This window comes from Hyperolius riggenbachi, chromosome 7, assembly GCF_040937935.1.
Source record: "Hyperolius riggenbachi isolate aHypRig1 chromosome 7, aHypRig1.pri, whole genome shotgun sequence".
Classification (NCBI taxonomy): Eukaryota; Metazoa; Chordata; class Amphibia; order Anura; family Hyperoliidae; genus Hyperolius; species Hyperolius riggenbachi.
This window is the reverse complement of record NC_090652.1, coordinates 115,791,923-115,811,350: the sequence shown is the minus strand read 5'-3', so window position 1 is coordinate 115,811,350 and position 19,428 is coordinate 115,791,923. Positions and strand designations below refer to the sequence as shown.

At 42.9% G+C, this 19,428-nt stretch overlaps 1 protein-coding gene across 1 annotated transcript in view; it reads right to left on the bottom strand.

Moving 5' to 3' along the window:
* The window catches only part of OTOA (otoancorin), a 253,400-nt gene that overhangs the window by 134,199 nt on the left and 99,773 nt on the right, over window positions 1–19,428 (bottom strand). Inside the window, exons 14-17 of the mRNA XM_068247315.1 lie at window positions 14,354–14,486; window positions 11,104–11,291; window positions 10,909–11,002; window positions 930–1,059 (exon numbers count right to left, since the gene is read on the bottom strand). Of these exons, the coding sequence (XP_068103416.1) occupies window positions 930–1,059; window positions 10,909–11,002; window positions 11,104–11,291; window positions 14,354–14,486 (545 nt within the window). The remainder of the gene's footprint in view (window positions 1–929; window positions 1,060–10,908; window positions 11,003–11,103; window positions 11,292–14,353; window positions 14,487–19,428) is intronic.

Sequence of the window (19,428 nt, the reverse complement as noted above, 5' to 3'; positions counted from 1 at the left end):
ATCAGTTCACGTATCACTCTGGAATGAACACTGCTCTAGCTAAAGGTGGCCATACATCTGTAGACTTGGCGGCCAATCAACCATCAGATAAGACAATTTTTATTGATATTATAAAAATTGGTGCCACCAACAGCATGCCTAGTTGACAATCAAACCAATTTCGGGCCGAAATTGGTTGCATGTATCAATCACATGTACTATCAATCGGACATGCTGGAAAATCTCAGGTTGGCATGCTCAATCAGGTGTGCAGTGGTAAGGGCTGTGATAATTGAGAAAAAATGTGACGGAAACCCCCAGTTGCATCCCCCAAATGTAAATATATCAAAGTCCCCCCCCCAGTCCAGATGCCATGCATTAATACTTCACCTGTCCGGTGTCCGCCACAGCACTCTTCTTCCTCATTCGAGTACGTGGTTGCCGGTGTATTGCACGTAGGGTGCATGTGTGATATCTTTCATTTAATTTCAATAATAGTTGATGTCATTAAAAAAAGTGTTCTGTCAGTAAATGTTTTGTGCTTTGTCAGTAAAAATGATTTTCTGAGGTTGGCAACACTGGTTGCTACACAATTCATAACAACAAATGTATGTTGTTAAACAAATTTAAGTAGCTGTTTAGCTCCCCAAAAAGTACCCTCCAGGGTACTCATAGTGGAACCTTAGCAGCTCTCTCTATGCTCAACATTTTCCCTTTTCCCTTTTGAAAAGACAATGTTGGCTTAGATCTGCCAGGCAAATCTAAGGACAGTGCATCAGTACTCCAGCTTTCTTCAGATGCGAATAGTTCATGCTATTTAATAGCTGAAAAGACATTTGTTTTCTTTCCGCACACACAATGAGGCTTTTGAACGCTGGAAGGGGAAAAAAACAATGGTTCCACCATGACGTTTGTAAAACGTGGCCACGCTGTAAGATAGAATCTGTTACCTGCTGTCTGGTCAGGCACTGGATTGTTAGAACCATGTGAGTGAATGGCACTGTGGAAGGCTGATAGCATCTCATCACTCTGACGAATTCCTGCTGCCTCTGATACCATCTGTGGTACAAAATTCTGAAGCTGCGCACAGTTTCAAGTCAGGGAATTTGTATGGAAAGTGAAAAGAAGAAGGTGACAGTTTAGTAGAATGTCAAATTCACCACTGATTTGATTAGGAAATGAGGACGTACAGCACTAAAGTAAACACAGTGTTCACAATCTAGACATGTGTGATTGAACAGTGTTTAAATAGTAATTCCACATAAACCTGATATTTCAGCAATGGGTTCAATTTCTGGCTTCTGTAATAAACTTGCTCCTCGTCTCTCTGTGGTATTTCATTACCATTTGAAAATAACAATTAGAGTTGACATTTTAGTTTGGTCCTGCAGAAAATTGCACAGATCTATCCCTATAGGGAATCACGATAATATTGGTGTGCACAGACAGTGCACGACAATATTACCCTTACTTTTGGCACTGTGTACCGCTAGTTACGCTATTAGCGTGACCCGCGGTACTTGACTAGCATGACCGTTTCTACGGTAATGTGCGCTTCTAATGGTAGTGTTCACTAGTGAAGCGCATTACTATAGCAACAGTCATGTTGCGCTAATTGCATAACACAGCGCCGATAGTAAGGGTAATGTTGCGTGCGCTGCCTGCATCAACCTATATATCTCCAGATTGTTTTCAGGGATGCTCAGCAATGGGCTCCACCTGTTTGGTGGGAATGTCCTCAAGTTTTGAGGGTATGGACTAGAGGTGCATCCTTGCTCTCCAGGGACACCAGTAGCCTATGTTACATAGATCCTACAATTTTCCGTTTAGGTTATAAACTAAAGAAACACAGAATATAGTAAGTGGGCTTTTATGGTCTCCTTTACCCCTTATACTTTCCTAGTGGTTCTGGGTCACAAAGAGCAATCTGGATATTCTATAAACTAAAAAAAGTGAAACATGTTACACAAACTAATTCACTATATTATTATTATTATTTGTTGGATTTATATAGCGCCAACATATTACGCAGCGCTGTACAATACATGGGAATACAGACAATGATAACAGGGGTGACCGTAAAATTTTATTACCTGTATAAGCTGTACAATACAGGTAATAAAAAAGCAGTAAGATGCACTATATAAAAGTTACCGCATATAATATTTCCTTTTTTATATAGCGCTTTTCTCCTGTCGGACTCAAATCGCTTGCGAGGCAGCCACTAGAGCGCACTCAGTAGGCAGTAGCAGTCTTAGGAAGTCTTGCCCAAAGACCTCCTTACTGAATCGGTGCTGGCTTACTGAATGGGAAGAGACAGGATTTGAACCCAGGACTCCTACATTAGAGGCAGAGCCCTTAACCATTACACTTTCCAGCCACAGTGTCCTCTGAAAATAATGTATTGTTATGTTTTTAATGTTTTTTTTTTTTTTTAAACAAGCTTCTTCCAAGTACTAAAAATTTACATTTTAGAACATGTTGGAGACATCAGGGGTATAACTACAATTCATGTGGCCCCCAGGCAAAACTTTGATCCCCCCCCCCCCCCAACTCAATGTTCACATCCTTGCCTTGCCTTCCTTTCATGGCCTTAGGGCCCATCTTACAAGGGTCATTAAACAAGTGTGGCCATCATGATCTTCACACCCATAACAAGTGTAGCCACAAAAACACCTGATCTGAAGTATAGTTCCCAGTATTGGAGGAAGGAAGGTTGGTAGTTAGGGCCCTCATAGCTCTTGGTCCCCCTGCGATTGCTGGGGCTGCTCCACTCTAGTTGCCCCCTGCCTTAAAGAGCTTACTTTGCTACTGTCTGCCTGCACAAAAATTACCCCTAAGTATCTAAACTATTTCATAAGGTTTCAAAGAGATATTGGCATCTTTATTCATACGCTGCAGACCTGTTGCAAGCTTAATGATTAGAGATCGGTGAGATCATGATGACTTCAAAATAGCAGAGGTCCCAGGGATACTTAACCCTAGGATTGTGTTTCTAGGCCTAGTGGTACTAGACCACACATCACTAGACATGGTAAGATCCTCATCAGAATACTATGCCATTATGTGTATAGAGAAATCTTGTTAAAATGGAGCTGGGCAGAGGCGTATCTAGAGGGGTGCAGGCAGAGCTCATGCCATGGGCGCCACAATACCATGGGCGCCATGCCTGCTCCTGTACTGCATCACCATGCCTGCCCCTGTGCCTCCCTGTCACTCAGACCTCAGATCAGATTAATTCTGTTATCTAGCAAACATAAACTTAACTTATATAAGTAGGGCGCACCTGGCTTAGTGTTAGAAAAGAGGACAGAGATATTTCCAAAACATTCAAGCAATATCCCAAGACCAAAAACACAGGCAACCATAACACATGTACACGAGGAAGGATGCTGTTTTTGGAGGGGAAGGGGGCTCTGACCCTGAGGGCACAATTTCAGTGTTTTCCATAGGCTCTATATTACCCAGATACGCCCCTGGAGCTGGGAAAAGGTGCCTACATTTCAGGTCTGGACTGCGGCTGTTGATAGGCTGTGTAAGCATTCATGAACAGAAATGGTCCAGAGAAGTTTAGTAAGACATGTAACTCCTGGCTGGAGAACCTATCTATGTACCTTGATGGTAGGCTTGGCATTTACCTTTAAACTATAAGGGTATAATTTAGTAGCAGAGCCAGGTTAGAACCCTTTTCTCCTTCAACTTTATATGTCCATCCTTTCCTCTCCTTCCCTTTATATGGCGTAGTGGATTTTTAATTGGATCTTTATAAAATGAATACATTGTAACAATAAAAATATCATACACAGCTTTAAAAACATGCCGATGCCTGACACACGTTTCATGTCTCACAGACCGCTTCTCCAGAGGCAGATCTGTAAAAAGCACCACTAAATTGCATTAAACACCCATGGACACTTTTTCTCCTGAGTTTTCTCCTAGGTGATATCTTCACACCTTGCAATAAAATGCCCTTTAAACCACTAGCAAGCAAGAAAATACTTAATGATTAGCATGTGACGCTTGGTGTAATGGAGCGCACACGCAGCACAAAGGGGACAGTGTGCTTCTGAGCTTCGTACTATGCGCCGGCCAGAAGCGCAGGGGGAAGGACATACTGCGCACACAGGGTGCAGTATGTCCGGGGTAATGTTCAGGAAAGTCGCCAGACACCGGCATCTATGAACTAAGAACGGCGGCAGACGGAGGGGGGCTGGAGGCACGTCAGGTACAGTATGTGCTCATTACACCCTGCACAGTGCTGCAATCAATTTTACCACAACCGTTCGTTTGTGGTATCCTTTAAAATAATTTTGATAGTACTTTTTCACCAACTTTTGTCTAGTTTTTCAATCATAAAATGCTAAAAAGTTATTTTAAAGAGAAGATGATGAAAATTATATCCTGGGGGATACCACAAGAGAAAAAGTTAATTGCATATGGGTCCATGGCCCTTATGCAATTCACTTTTGCTTCTGAGTTTTCTCCCAGGCACTGGCGTAACAATAGGGCCCGCTCGGGGCCGATTTGGGGGGGCTGGAGGGGTCACAGCATGATGAGAAAGTCATGGCCACACTCGGCGGGGAGGGGGGACATTCCCCCCCTCCCTCACCTCGGGGCTCTCCCCTCTGCGCTCTCCTCCAGCTTAAATTATGGTCTGGGCAGCGGCAGGCAGTGTCTGGGCAGCGGCAGCTACATACCTTCCGTGCGCTCCAGCGTGCGTTCCTCTCTCTAGTCTCTGACACGACTTCCTGTTTATACAGGGGAAAAACTTCAACCTGCTGGTGTGCACCATCACATTGAAATACATTAGCCAAGCGTTTTTACAGGCGGATGCGGCAGGCGGATCGCACCTAAAACCGCTCAGTGTGCACTGGGCCATAGTCATATGTCTATGTATGTATTGTAGTCTATGGCCAATTTAGAGGAAAGCCAATCAACTTATCTGTATGTTTTTGGAATGTGGGGGGAAACCAAAGTGCCCGGAGAAAACCCACACAGAAATGGGAATAACATACAAATTCTGTGCAGATAGTGCCCTGGCTGGGATGCAAAGAGAAAGTGCAAGCGACTACCTTGCCGTGCCGTCTAAGATAGCAGAGACAGGGCCTTGCACCATTATGGGATCAGAGCTGAAATCCACAGCTGAAGAAGTGAACAAGAAGTGGCTAATAAAAATATAGAGGTGAATAGAGGAGATTTAAAGCTGGCACTGCTTGAATGCTGATTTATTGATACAAAAGTGTAAGAATCACAGATGCAAACATAATAAAATTGGTGGTACACATACCGATCGTGAGAGGAGGCACAGTGGTGGTGGGTGCTGGGTGCAGGATGCCTGACAGCCGTTTCGCGCACTGCTGCGCTTCTACGGAAGCTTCTACGATAGCCTCCATAGAAGCGCAGCAGTGCGTGAAACGGCCGTCAGGCATCCAGTACCCAGCCAGCACCCACCACCGTCCCTCCTCTCACAATCGGTATGTGTACCACCAATTTTATTATGTTTGCAAGTTTGCATCTGTGATTTTTACACTTTTGTATCAATAAATCAGCATTCAAGCTGTGCCAGCTTTAAATCTCCTCTATTCACCTCTGCATCTACTATATTGCTAGAGCATGCTAGTGAAGCTGAGCAAGAGGAGTGTGCATTAGAGTGCCACTTGTGCATAGTTCACCATACACGGTGTTGCACTGTAGTGCCAACCTGCAACTGTTCTGTCATCTATCGCTAATAAAAATATGCCTGGTCTTTATTTGCATTGTAGCCTAAGAAAACCTTTTTAATTCAAAGGCTTTTGAGACACAAAATAGAAATTACATTTTTTTAGTAGAACTTATGATTTTGTCTCAGATGATTGAGAAAGGAATTGCAACAGCAACTCCCTGATCCTGATTGAATTAATTAGTTAACTGATGACTACATGGGAGCTCTCGTTATTATTGAAATTATTTTCAATGGATCATTACCTAGAACCATTTTTGCTATTGCTTTAGACCTGATTAGGGATTTATCTCCTTCCAAAAGAGAGAGAGAGGAAACCGGCACTGCTGTCATATACTTTAATCCAGACTTGTAATAAAACGAAATGACATTGTCCATACAGAAGTCAAAATTCTAAGACACATACCATTGGTGACTGTGGAAGGTGCGGTGGGTGCGGAGGGTGCAGAGCCTTACGGCCGTTTCGCGCGTCTTGCGCTTCTACGGAGGCTGCCTCCGTAGAAGCGCAAGACGAGCGAAACGGCCGTAAGGCTCTGCACCCTCCGCACCCACCGCACCTTCCACAGTCACCAATGGTATGTGTCTTAGAATTTTGACTTCTGTATGGACAATGTCATTTCGTTTTATTACAAGTCTGGATTAAAGTATATGACAGCAGTGCCGGTTTCCTCTCTCTCTCTTTTGGCATATAGATACGACTTCTACCTGAGCACGCTGAAGATATACAATATACAGCGCATACGTTTTAGCATTGGACTGTGTTGCCCTCCCCCCCCTCCTCCCTCCCCTCCGCGGACAGCACACGGACAGTGCAGTGCCAGCATTTCTTTTTTTCTTCCACCTATATGACATCGGGATTTATCTCCTGCTGGATCATATATGGCCCATGAAGAATACACTAATTGGCTACTAAAACTACACTTCTAGCAACACTGCAATGCCTCAAAGGATAAGCTCAAATATGGCAAATTAAGAATCAGATGATTTTTAATTACTGTTGTTTGTTGCTCAGGGACACAGCATAGGAAGCAGGGATAATAATATAGATCAGTGTTTCTCAACATTTTATTGGTATGTACCCCTTTTAAAGCCCTAGCATAGTAAACGTTATCACAAGTACACCTTGACAAATATATATTTAATAGTAGTACACTATAATTGGTTCTAAAGTATTTCCAAGCATTTACTATTGCTTTTAATTACCGTAGTTAAAACACTAATTTGGTGTTGTTTAAATTAGATTTATCATTTTCTGAATCTCTAAATTTGTTATTCTTGGTGAAGTATATCAGAATCAGAATCAGAATCAGAAACTTTATTTCGCCAAGCACGACTGGGTCGTGCCCGGAATTGGGCTTGGCACGTACAGGGTACTGATACACGGTATACAGTAGTTACAGATAGAGGACATGCAGTAGTAACAGAACATTATACAGAAAAAAAAAACCAGAACATTATAGAACATGTATGCAGAGGGAGACAATGGCATAAGTTACAATACAATAAAAAAACAACCAAAAAAAAAGTACGCTTGAGCTATGTGCAAAGTGCCTCAGTGCATCTTGGTATTATGGGGTGGGGATAGGCATTTCCATGGCGAGAGTTCAGGAGGTTGACAGCAGAGGGAAAGAAACTGTTCTTATGTCTTGTGGTCCTGGTGTAGATGGACCGGAACCGGAGCTTCCGGCTAGAGGGGAGCTGGTTAAAGAAGCGGTAGCCTGGGTGTGAGGGGTCGTTGGCGATCTTTAATGCTCTGGTGTTCAGCCTGGAGTGGTAGAGGAGGTCCAGAGTGGGAAGGGATCTCCCGATGATCCTCTCTGCAGATTTGATGACCCTCTGCAGTTTGAGCTTGTCGCTGGCGGAGGAGCTGGTGTACCAGACCAGGATGGAAGAGCATAGGACGGATTCAATCGTGGCTGAGTAGAAATTTGTCAGCAGTTTTTGGGCCATACCGAACTTTTTCAGTTGGCGGAGAAAGAAAAGTCTCTGTTGGGCTTTCCTCTGTGTTGAGGCAGTGTTGGTGTTCCACCTCAGGTCATTGGAGATAGTTGTGCCCAGTAGGCGGACACTGGGGACTCTTTCCACTTCCATGCCATCTATGTGGTCCACATAATGTGGATTGGAGGCGGGGTAGAGGCGCGCCTCCTGAAATCAACAATCATCTCCACCGTTTTTGCTGTGTTTAGGACCAAACCGTTCTCTCTGCACCAGCTGCATATGCTTTCGACCTGGTGGCGGTACGCCTTCTCATCGTTTTTGGTGATGAGACCCACAATGGTCGTGTCATCGGCAAATTTGATTACTTTTACCGAGTCCGAAGTGGATTTGCAATTGTTCGTATACAGAGAGAACAGGAACGGCGACAGGACGCAGCCTTGTGGGGCCCCTGTGTTGGTGATCCTAGGTTGTGAGGAGATGGTGCCTAACCTAACGACCTGGGACCTGTTGGTGAGGAAGTCCGTGATCCACAGGCGTAGGGTGGGGTGGACTCCTAGCGCAGAGAGATTGTCCTGAAGTATTTTAGGGCTGATAGTATTGAATGCTGAGCTGAAGTCCAGTAGGAGGATCCTGGTGTAGGAGTCCGGTCTATCCAAGTGATCATAGACGTGCTCCAAGCAGATGTTGATGGCGTCATTTGTGGACCTGTTCGCTCGGTACGCGAACTGGTGCGGGTCCAGCAGTCCCTCAGTAGAGTGCTTAAGGAGAGGTAGCACCATGCTTTCAAAAGCCTTCATGATTACGGATGTAAGTGCCACGGGCCTGAAGTTGTTGAGGTCGAGGATGCCCTGCTTTTTGGGGACAGGGGTGGACATCTTGAAGCACGCGGGAACTTTGCCTTCCTGGAGGGACCTCGTGAAGATGGAAGAGAGGGTGGAAGCGAGCTGGCGAGCACAGGTTTTCAGGCAGGCTGGCGACACACCGTCCGGACCTGAGGCTTTCCTAGCATTTAGCCTTAGTAAGTGTTTCAGTACATCCGCCTCCCTCACTGATGGTGGGGGTGAGTAAGGGCCTAGGGCTACCGTGGCAGATTGTGCAGGTGGCTGTGGGAGTCCTGCAGGTGCTGGCTGACTCTCGAATCTGCAGTAGAAGTCACTGAGACTCTCGGCAAGCTCAGAGCTCGGTGTGGCATGCTGAGGGGGGGGGCTTGTAGTTGGTGGCAGCCTTCAGCCCTTTCCACACGGCTCGTGAGTCATTTGAGGAGAGGTTCTGTTCCAGCTTTTCCGCGTAGCCCCTCTTAGCGGACCTCAGTTCTCTGTTTAGGTCGTTTCTTGCCTTCTTGTAATCCACCTGGTTGCCGGACTTATGTGCGGCTTCTTTGCTACGATGTAGTTGTCGTAGTCTTTTTGAGAACCACGGTTTATCATTTGGATACAGTTTGAAGGTTTTTGTTGGGATACAGGAGTCCTCACAGAAGCTAATGTACGAGGATACATTGTCTGCCCACTCGTCCAGGTTAGGCGATTCCAGAGCCTTCCAGTCTGTGCAGTCAAGGCAGGCCTGAAGTTGAAGTTTAGCCTCACTTGACCACACTTTGGAGGACTTAGTGACAGGTTTTGAGGTTTCCAGGCGCCTTTTATAAGTAGGTACCAGGTGGATGATGCAGTGGTCAGATGAGCCCAGGGCTGCCCACGGTGTCGCTTTGTATGCATCCTTCAGGGCCGTGTAGCAATGGTCGAGGGTGTTGGCACTCCTGGTGGGGCAGGTGATGTGCTGATGGAAGCGGGGCAGCTCTTTGCGGAGGTTTGCCTTGTTAAAATCCCCCAAGATAATGAACAGCGAGTCCGGGAGGGCCGTCTCCCACTGCATGATGGTATCACTGAGATCACGCAGGGCAGCATTTATCTCTGCATCAGGAGGGATATACACACCCACGAGGACGTAGGAGGAGAACTCCCTGGGCGAGTAGGTTGGCCTGCAATTGATGAGGAGGAGTTCCAGTTCTGGAGGAGCCCACGTACCCCCTGGAACCAACAGATGTACCCCCTGAGAAACTAGGATATAGATTACCAGAAAATCAGAGGTAGAGGAGGTGCTGACACAACCTGACAATGGTTCTTAATCTGTCCTGTTCTTCACTGGGCTAGGCAAGTTCCTAGACAGACATAAACATCTATGCTCAACTCAATGAGATTAAAGTCAATAGGAATTAATAGAAAAAAAAAATCAGCCAGATACTTACCTAAGTAGAGGGAAGACTATGGGTCCTCTAGCCTTCCGGCTCCTTTCACGGTCCCTGTTCCAGCGCTGGATCCCTCAGGAGGAGTATTCAACCAATTTGGTCAAATACTGCTCTACCTGCCACCAAAGGAGGCTTCGGAAGATATGTGGATCCATACTGCACAAAAAAATCATAAACAGGGATAGAAAAAACTTGATGGTTTGTACTGTGCTCTACCAAGCAAAGTAAAACTTTATTGTTGCTGTCTATAATTGAGCCCACTACTCTGCATTTTGAATGAGGTGGGACACATTTGGCAATGATTTTCTATGGACTGGTCCACTTATATTGTATTTCCACATTGGACAATCCTTACTGGTACAGTTTTTTCAGACAGGAGACTGCTTTACCATGTATCAAATGGTTTGCACTCATCTAGCAATATGATACTGTTCCCGCTGGGTCCATTATAATATAAATCATACCTTAAAGAAAACCTGAATTGAATATAAACTTCTAAGATACATTATTTTTTTGTGCTGTACTAAAGTTATATAGAACAATAGTAACATAGAACTAAGTCTCATATTTTTATTTTCAGTTTAAGGGCTACATTGTTAAGATTGAATTCTAAACAGCATCCATGCCAGTTTGATGCAAAAATCTGCTTTATTTAAACCACAAATCAATCAGAAGTAATGACTCATTGAACTTCAAAGTTCTAAAAACTTATCAGCAGCCTTTTCTCGAATAAGTAAGAGAGTTTTACCTCCTTTCTTACTTTTCAGGACATCAGGCTAAATTAGACAAGCTGTTGGACAAGCTAATTTACATAGATAACAACTCAACTTTTTTAACACTTGCAGTGCAGGAAAACAGAGTGCGACTTAGACAATTTCTTAGCAGGACTAGTGCTATAGGTGCCTATATATTTATCTCATGTTACTTCAGGTAACCAAAACATGGGTCTAAGTCCTTTTCACCACTTCCAAAATGAAATTTTTTTTTTACTGAAGTTATGTTTTAACCTATATCTGTATGACCAGCTTACCTTCTTCATTACAATAATGATCTCTTCTTTAGATAGAAGATTGTAGAATGGCAGCATATCTTGTGCTGTTTCCCGCGTCCAGTTTACTGGGTCTCTGCACATAACAAGAACATACAAATGAAATGATACCGTGTGATCTACATTCTACACACAGTAAGCTGACAGCATCTGTCAAACCAAAATGAGCTTACATACCCATAATACTGCAAGATTCTGTATTTAATCTCTTGGTTTTGCTCATGGCTGAGGTTAGAGCACGCCTTCAGCTGATTTACTGCTGTTGCAATGACACTGTGGATGCCATCCCGGATGGTATTTGGGGACAAGTGACAGATGAGACTCCCAAGCCTATCTAGCTGATACACATCAGCAACAGAACCATTCTGGAAGACAGAAACACGTGTGATTTGTGGCTGCCAGCACAGCTAAACTTCTTACTTTATTTCAGGGTCACATATCTCTAATCAGTCATCCTGCACAGTGATTGTAGATTGTATATATGAGTGGATACTTGCCTGTGAAAGATATACAGGAATTGAAGAGTAAAATCACTAAAGCTGAATACTTACCTGAAGATGGATCAGGGAACCTCACAGTGATGCCTCCCGACGAACGAGGTTCCCCGAGCCATCTTCCTGCCTGCGGGAACACCAACGGCACACTCAGGCGCGAACAGGAGGTCAAACAATCGCAGTAGTTTGCATGGGAGTCGTCGGGGATCTTAAAGATCTGATTCGTTGTAACAGTCATTATAGCTGTGTGTCGCTGTTCACGTAATTGTGCGCCTGTACCCACGCTGCGAGATTGTAGAGACAATCACTCAAACAAATTGCCGTCTGTTGTAAAAATCGCCGTAAAAATAACATAACAGCAATTACAGGCCATAAAGCAAACCAGAAGCCAAAACAAACTTATGAGATAATGAATTATATGTGTATTACAGCTAAGAAAGAGAACATAAGTAGCAAAGAAAAGTGTCTCATTGTTTTCCCCAATCTTCAGTTGCTATCCATGCAAAAGAGCTTCTCTGAGTTATTTGACCCACTGGGTCTAATGCAGTCCTGTTTTCTGAAGCATTTAAAACAGCCAAGAAACAGTGAGAGACAGCTTTAGATAAGCTTTTACTTCAGGAAAGTTCAAAGGGTCATTATTTCTGCTTTGTTCTGTAGCTTAAAACAGTGTTCCCCAACCATGTCCCTAAGGCCCACCCACAGTGCATGCTTTGTGGAAATCCACAGAGGTAGTTCATCAGCTCTGCTGAGACAATAATTACCTCACCTGTGCATGTTTGTGGTTTCCTGCAAAACATGTACTGTTGGTGGGCCTTGAGGACAGGGTTGGGGAACTCTAGCTTAAAAGACAGAGGGCCATATGCAATTCACTTTTTCACCTGAGTTTTCTCCTAGGTGATATTTTTTAAAATTGTCAATAAAATGCATGCTAAGCCACCAGCAAGCAAGAAAATACTAAAAATAATTTTGATAATACTTTTGTAATTACTTCTCAGGGCCTGTTTCCACTATAGTGAATCCGCATGCGGTGTCCGCATGCGGATTCGCATAGGCAATGCAAGTGGATGGGGCTGTTTCCAATTGTGCGTCTGCGGGAGCGTTTTTGGGTGCGGCTGAAACCTGCAGGGCAGAGCCGTCAGATTTCGCGTGCGAGAGGAATGCACGCGAATCGCCGCTAATGTATTTTAATAGGGAAATCGCATGCGGGTTGAGCATGCGGTTTTTGACGCAAATTCATATGCAATTTCGCATAGGTATTAATGTTAATTTACACAGGCAGTGACATGGTTAAATTCGCATATACCCTTACCTAAGCGGAATCGCATGCGAAATCGCGGCAAAAACGCATGCAGAACGCACCCGCATGCGATTGCGTCCGTGGTGAAATGCAGGGGATTCCGCACCGCACTAGAGGAAACGGGCCCTCAGTACTTTTTTAGTTGAAAAGTGCTAGAAAGCTATTTTAAAAAGAAGATGAAAAATTATCACCTAGGAGATGCCCATATGCAATTCACTTTTTCTCCAGAGTTTTCTCCTAGGTGATGTTTTCATACACTGTCATAAAATGCTATTTAAACCACCAGCAAGCAATAAAATGCTGAAAATATTTTTTATAGTACCTCTTCACCAACTTTTTGGTACTTTTTCAGTTGTAAAATGCTGAGAATTTAGTTTACAGAGAAGATGAAATGTATCTCCTAGGAGATAACTCAGGTGAAAAAAATAATTGCATATGGGTCAGAGTGTGCTTTTAAAACTGCAACTGTGCCAGTATGATGCAATGTTATAAAAACTTCCCATAAAAAATATACGACTCTTTTCGTTACTACGAATGTTCTATTCATTATTCTTACTACACATACAATCCATTATATCATACATTTTTTTTCGCTTCAGGTTTGCTTTAAGACCTGCACCGTCATACGTCTGTAAATAGATCTTAAAGGGATACTGTAGAGGGGTCGGGGGAAAATGAGTTGAACTTACCCGGAGTTTCTAATGGTCCCCCGCAGACATCCTGTGCCCACGCAGCCACTCCCCCGATGCTTTGGCCCCGCCTCCGGTTCACTTGTGGAATTTCAGACTTTAAAGTCTGAAAACCACTGCGCCTGTGTTGCCGTGTCCTCGCTCCCGCTGATGTCACCAGGAGCGTACTGCGCAGTCACAGATCATACTGGGCCTGCGCAATACGCTCCTGGTGACGTCAGCGGGAGCGAGGACACGGCAACGCAGGCGCAGTGGTTTTCAGACTTTAAAGTCTGAAATTCCAGAAGTGAACCGGAGGCGGGGCCAAAGCATCGGGGAGTGGCTGCGCGGGCACAGGATGTCTGCGGGGGACCATTAGAAACTCCGGGTAAGTTCAACTCATTTTCCCCCGACCCCCCTACAGTATCCCTTTAAAGAGACACTGAAGCGAAAAAAAAACTATGATATTATGATTTATATGTGTAGTACAGCTAAGAAATAAAACATTAAGATCAGATACATCAGTCTAATTGTTTCCAGTACAGGAAGAGTTAAGAAACTCCAGTTGTTATCTCTATACAAAAAAGCCATTATCTCTACGACTTTCAAAAGTCGTGGAGAGGGCTGTTTTCTGACTTTTATTATCTCAACTGTTAGTTAACTATTTACTTTTCCTCTGGCAGAGGAGAGTTCATTAGTTCGCAGACTGCTCTGAAAGAATCATTTTGAATGCTGAGTGTTGTGTAATCTGCACATATTAGAGAATGATGCAATGTTAGAAAAAACACTATACACTTGAAAATAAAAATATGAGAATATTTTCTTTGCTGCTAATCTTCTAGTAAGTATTCATAGTACACAACCAATTCATTATATCATATATTTTTTTTCACTTCAGTGTCTCTTTAAATGATGCATGCACTGGGGATGACTCGGCTCCCAGGGAGCTGGACTGTAAAACCTCTTACCAAGCAGTGGTTCACTTTGTTAATCACAAACTCCTTCTTGCTTTTATTTAACAGCAAATGGTTGAGATCCGTCTTTCTGAGTCCAGCTAATAAATGATTGCAATCAAGAGAGAAAGAAGCAAAGTGTTCTGTTCTGTAAGCAGAGGTAAAAATAGGAAAGAGAGATAAAAATAAAACAAGCCATTTAAACCATTTCGACTGATTTTAAAATGGAACATTTCTACACATCAGGATTGATCTGGCAAGCTGTGTTTCCCTGAACATATATTACTCGCGAGTGTCGCGGCTTCTTGCGTGCCTAATTCACTAATCCTGTGTGAGGTCTACCTCATGTTCGCCCACTGATCGCTATGTTCTTCACAGCTGTATTTTATCTGCACATAAGTGCTCTGGTTTCCTGGTATTAAATAAATCTCTTTTCGGCTGGGAACATACTAGGCGTTGCGTGAAAGGTTGAGTTGTGCTGTATATGCATTTGTGCATTTTAATAGCGTTTTTAGTGTGTTTTGCACATGGATTTTTCTTGCGTTGTAAGGCGTTGCTTTCGCACATAAAATCGTATATGCGTTTTTGTACTTTTTGTATGCATTTTATATGCCCTTTATGCAAATCACTAGGAAGTAAACAGGAAGCCCAAATACATCATCAAACTTGTTTTTTTTTTTAAAACACATAAAAAAGCATACAAAACACAAAAAAATGCTATACCTCTGCGTCACCATTGACATACATTAGTTGCATTTTAGATGCGTTTTTCGAAAAATATGCAGCAAGTTCAGCGTTTTTAACCACTTAAAGAGACTCCGTAACAAAAATTGCATCCTGTTTTTTATCATCCTACAAGTTCCAAAAGCTATTCTAATGTGTTCTGGCTTACTGCAGCACGTTCTACTATCACCATCTCTGTAATAAATCAATGTATCTTTCCCCTGTCAGACTTGTCGGCCTGTGTCTGGAAGGCTGCCAAGTTCTTCAGTGTTGTGGTTCTGCTATGCACTCCCCCCTCAGGGGGGAAAGAAACACACAAATGATCTCTTGAGATTCAAAAGGAATGCTGTATACAGCCTGCTTGTGTATGGGTGTATTTTCTATGTGTGGACATACTGTACATCAACCTACTTCCTGTTTTGGTGGCCATTTTGTTTGTTTATAAACAAACTTTTTAAAACTGTTTTTAACCACTTTTAATGCGGCGGGGAGCGGCGAAATTGTGACAGAGGGTAATAGGAGATGTCCCTTAACGCACTGGTATGTTTACTTTTGTGCGATTTTAACAATACAGATTCTCTTTAAGCCCGAAGGGTTGTTTTTATGTTTTTTGTTTTTTTTTTGCATCTGAGCAACTTTCACCTCCCATTCATTTGCCAATAACTTTATCACTACTCATCACAATGAATTGATCTATATCTTGTATTTTCCGCCACCAATTAGGATTTCTTTGGGTGATACATTTTGCCGAGAATTAATTTATTCTAAATCCATTTTAACAGGAATATTAAGAAAGAAATAGAAAAAAATCATTATTTCTCAGCTTTTGGCCATTATCGTTTGAAATTAATACATGCTACCATGATTAAAACCCATGTATTTTATTTGCCCATTTGTCCCGCTTATTACACCATTTAAATTATGTCTCTATCACAATGTATGGCGCCGATATTCTATTTGGAAATAAAGGTGAATTTTTCAATTTGCGTCCATCACTATTTACAAGCTCATAATTTAAAAAATTATATTAATATACTTATTTGACATGCATATATAAAAAGTTCAGACCCTTAGGTAACTATTTTTTTTTACTATTATTATTGTAATTTTTTTTTTATTAAAAATGTTATTTGGGTATTTTTTTTGATGTGGGAGGGAAGCAGCTAATTTTAAATGTTAAAAAAGTATTAATTTAATAGAAAGTGGTTGTGGGTGTAGTTTTACTATTTGGCCACAAGATGGCCACAGTCAAAAAGTCCTGGGAGCGATCGATCTCGCTCCCAGGAAGAAGAATGAAGATGGGGAACTTTTTGAGCTCAGAAAAACCGCAGCGTCTGAAGAGACGCTGTCGGCTTTTCTGTGGGGGGCTTCGATCAGTGAAAGGGATCTATAATCCCTTTCATTGATCGCTGGGCTAATGGCCGGCAGCGGGTGCGAGCACGGGGGCCCACGCGGGAGTGTGCGCAGCCTAACTGGACGAGAATGTTCGTCCAGTTGGGCTTAAGTGGTTAAAAACGCACACTGCAGAACGCAAACATATTATTATTATTATTATTATTATTATTATTATTATTTAGTATTTATATAGCGCCGACATATTACGCAGCGCTGTACAGAGTATATATATATATCTTGTCACTAACTGTCCCTCAAAGGAGCTCACAATCTAATTCCTACCATTGCCATATGTCTATATTAAGTAGTGTAAGTACTGTAGTCTAGGGCCAATTTTAGTGGGAGCCAATTAACTTATCTGTATGTTTTTGGAATGTGGGAGGAAACCGGAGTGCCCGGAGGAAACCCACGCAGACACGGAGAGAACATACAAACTCTTTGCAGATAGTGCCCTGGCTGGGATACGAACCCGGGACCCAGCGCTGCAAGGCGAGAGAGCTAACCACTACGCCACCGTGCTGCCCTATGCGCTAGTTATGCTGCTTATTGACTTGCATTATGTGCATTAACCCTAGCGTTTCTATGATGCTAGCGTTTCTGCCTAGTGTGTTCCTACCCTAGTAGGGGTGCAGCTTGAAATCAGTTGCATCACACCTCAACAGGATTTCAAGGAATTCAAGCTGCATATACAGGATCTTCTCAAAAAATTAACATATTGTGATAAAGTTCATTATTTTCTGTAATGTACTGATAAACATTAGACTTTTATATATTTTAGATTCATTACACACAACTGAAGTAGTTCAAGCCTTTTATTGTTTTTCTTATTGATGATTTTGGCATACAGCTCATAAAAACCCAAATTTCCTAACTAAAAATTTGCATATTTCATCCGACCAATAAAAGAAAAGTGTTTTTAAAACAAAAAAAGTCAACCTTCAAATAATTATGTTCAGTTATACACTCAATACTTGGTCGAATCTTTTTGCAGAAATGACTGCTTCAATGCGGCGTGGCATGGAGGCAATCAGCCTGTGGCACTGCTCAGGTGTTATGGAGGCCCAGGATGCTTCGATAGCAGCCTTAAGCTCATCCAGAGTGTTGGGTCTTGCGTCTCTCAACTTTCTCTTCACAATATCCAACAGATTCTCTATGGGGTTCAGGTCAGGAGAGTTGGCAGGCCAATTGAGCACAGTAATACCATGGTCAGTAAACCATTTACCAGTGGTTTTGGCACTGTGAGCAGGTGCCAGGTCGTGCTGAAAAATGAAATCTTCATCTCCATAAAGCTTTTCAGCAGATGGAAGCATGAACCCACTTTTGAACCAGAAACAGCGGCAGAAGCGCCTGACCTGGGCTACAGAGAAGCAGCACTGGACTGTTGCTCAGTGGTCCAAAGTACTTTTTTCGGATGAAAGCAACTTTTACATGTCATTCAGAACTCAAAGTGCCAGAGTCTGGAGGAAGACTGGGGGGAGGGAAATGCCAAAATGCCTAAAGTCCAGTGTCAAGTACCTACAGTCAGTGATGGTCTGGGGTGCCATGTCAGCTGCTGGTGTTGGTCCACTGTGTTTTATCAAGGGCAGGGTCAATGCAGCTAGCTATCAGGAGATTTTGGAGCACTTCATGCTTCCATCTGCTGAAAAGCTTTATGGAGATGAATATTTCATTTTTCAGCATGACCTGGCACCTGCTCACAGTGCCAAAACCACTGGTAAATGGTTTACTGACCATGGTATTACTGTGCTCAATTGGCATGCCAACTCTCCTGACCTGAACCCCATAGAGAATCTGTGGGATATTGTGAAGAGAAAGTTGAGAGATGCAAGACCCAACACTCTGGATGAGCTTAAGGCCGCTATCGAAGCATCCTGGGCCTCCATAACACCTGAGCAGTGCCACAGGCTGATTGCCTCCATGCCACGCCGCATTGAAGCAGTCATTTCTGCAAAAGGATTCCCGACCCAGTATTGAGTGCATAACTGAACATTATTTTTTGAAGGTTGACTTTTTTTTGTTTTAAAAACACTTTTCTTTTATTGGTCGGATGAAATATGCTAATTTTTTGAGATAGGAAATTTGGGTTTTCATGAGCTGTATGCCAAAATCATCAATAAGAAAAACAATAAAAGGCTTGAACTACTTCAGTTGTGTGTAATGAATCTAAAATATATGAAAGTCTAATGTTTATCAGTACATTACAGAAAATAATGAACTTTATCCCAATATGCTAATTTTTTGAGAAGATCCTGTATTTCCTTACAAAATATGCATAATCCTGCATCAAACTGGAAATATTTGCATCTCATTGACCATCCCTAGTCAGGCAGCCCACAACAGAGCTGCAACATGTAATTTATTCAGGCAGTCTGATCTGTTCTGCCACCTTGCAGTTTCAGCAGCCACCTAACTGAATCAGCCCAGCCCACAGAGCCTGTGTTGTTAGCTCCTTCAACTGATACAACCACATTTTTAACTTATTTGGTATACAAAAGGTGACGTTTGGGCTGTCAGCTTCCTCACTTACCACTCTGGCTTATTTAGAATTGATCATGGAGCTGGTTTTCTGCCTGTGCTTCTTATCTTTCTTTGTTATGAGCCGTCTAACATTCAAACCCCTGCACGACCTAGGCCCTGGATAACTGAAGTATTTGTTGCAACTACATCACACCTCCCACAACAAGATCAAAAGGATCCAATAACTTATCCACCCCCCAGAGTCCAACTAAAAACCTTTGGAGCCCGAGGTTTCCGTCACGCTGCCTCTACCCTGTGGAATGCCTTGCCAAACTTGATCAAGACAGCTCCAACCCTGGAAACATTTAAATCAAAGCTGGAAAGCCACCTGTTTAGTTTGGCATTTATGATCACGTTACTTTCCCCTGTACACATCACTATGTGCTGATGTAAGACAAGCTTATGAGTTTTGGGTCCTGGGGCTATGGGAAAAAAAAGTGGTTTACAAATGTTTT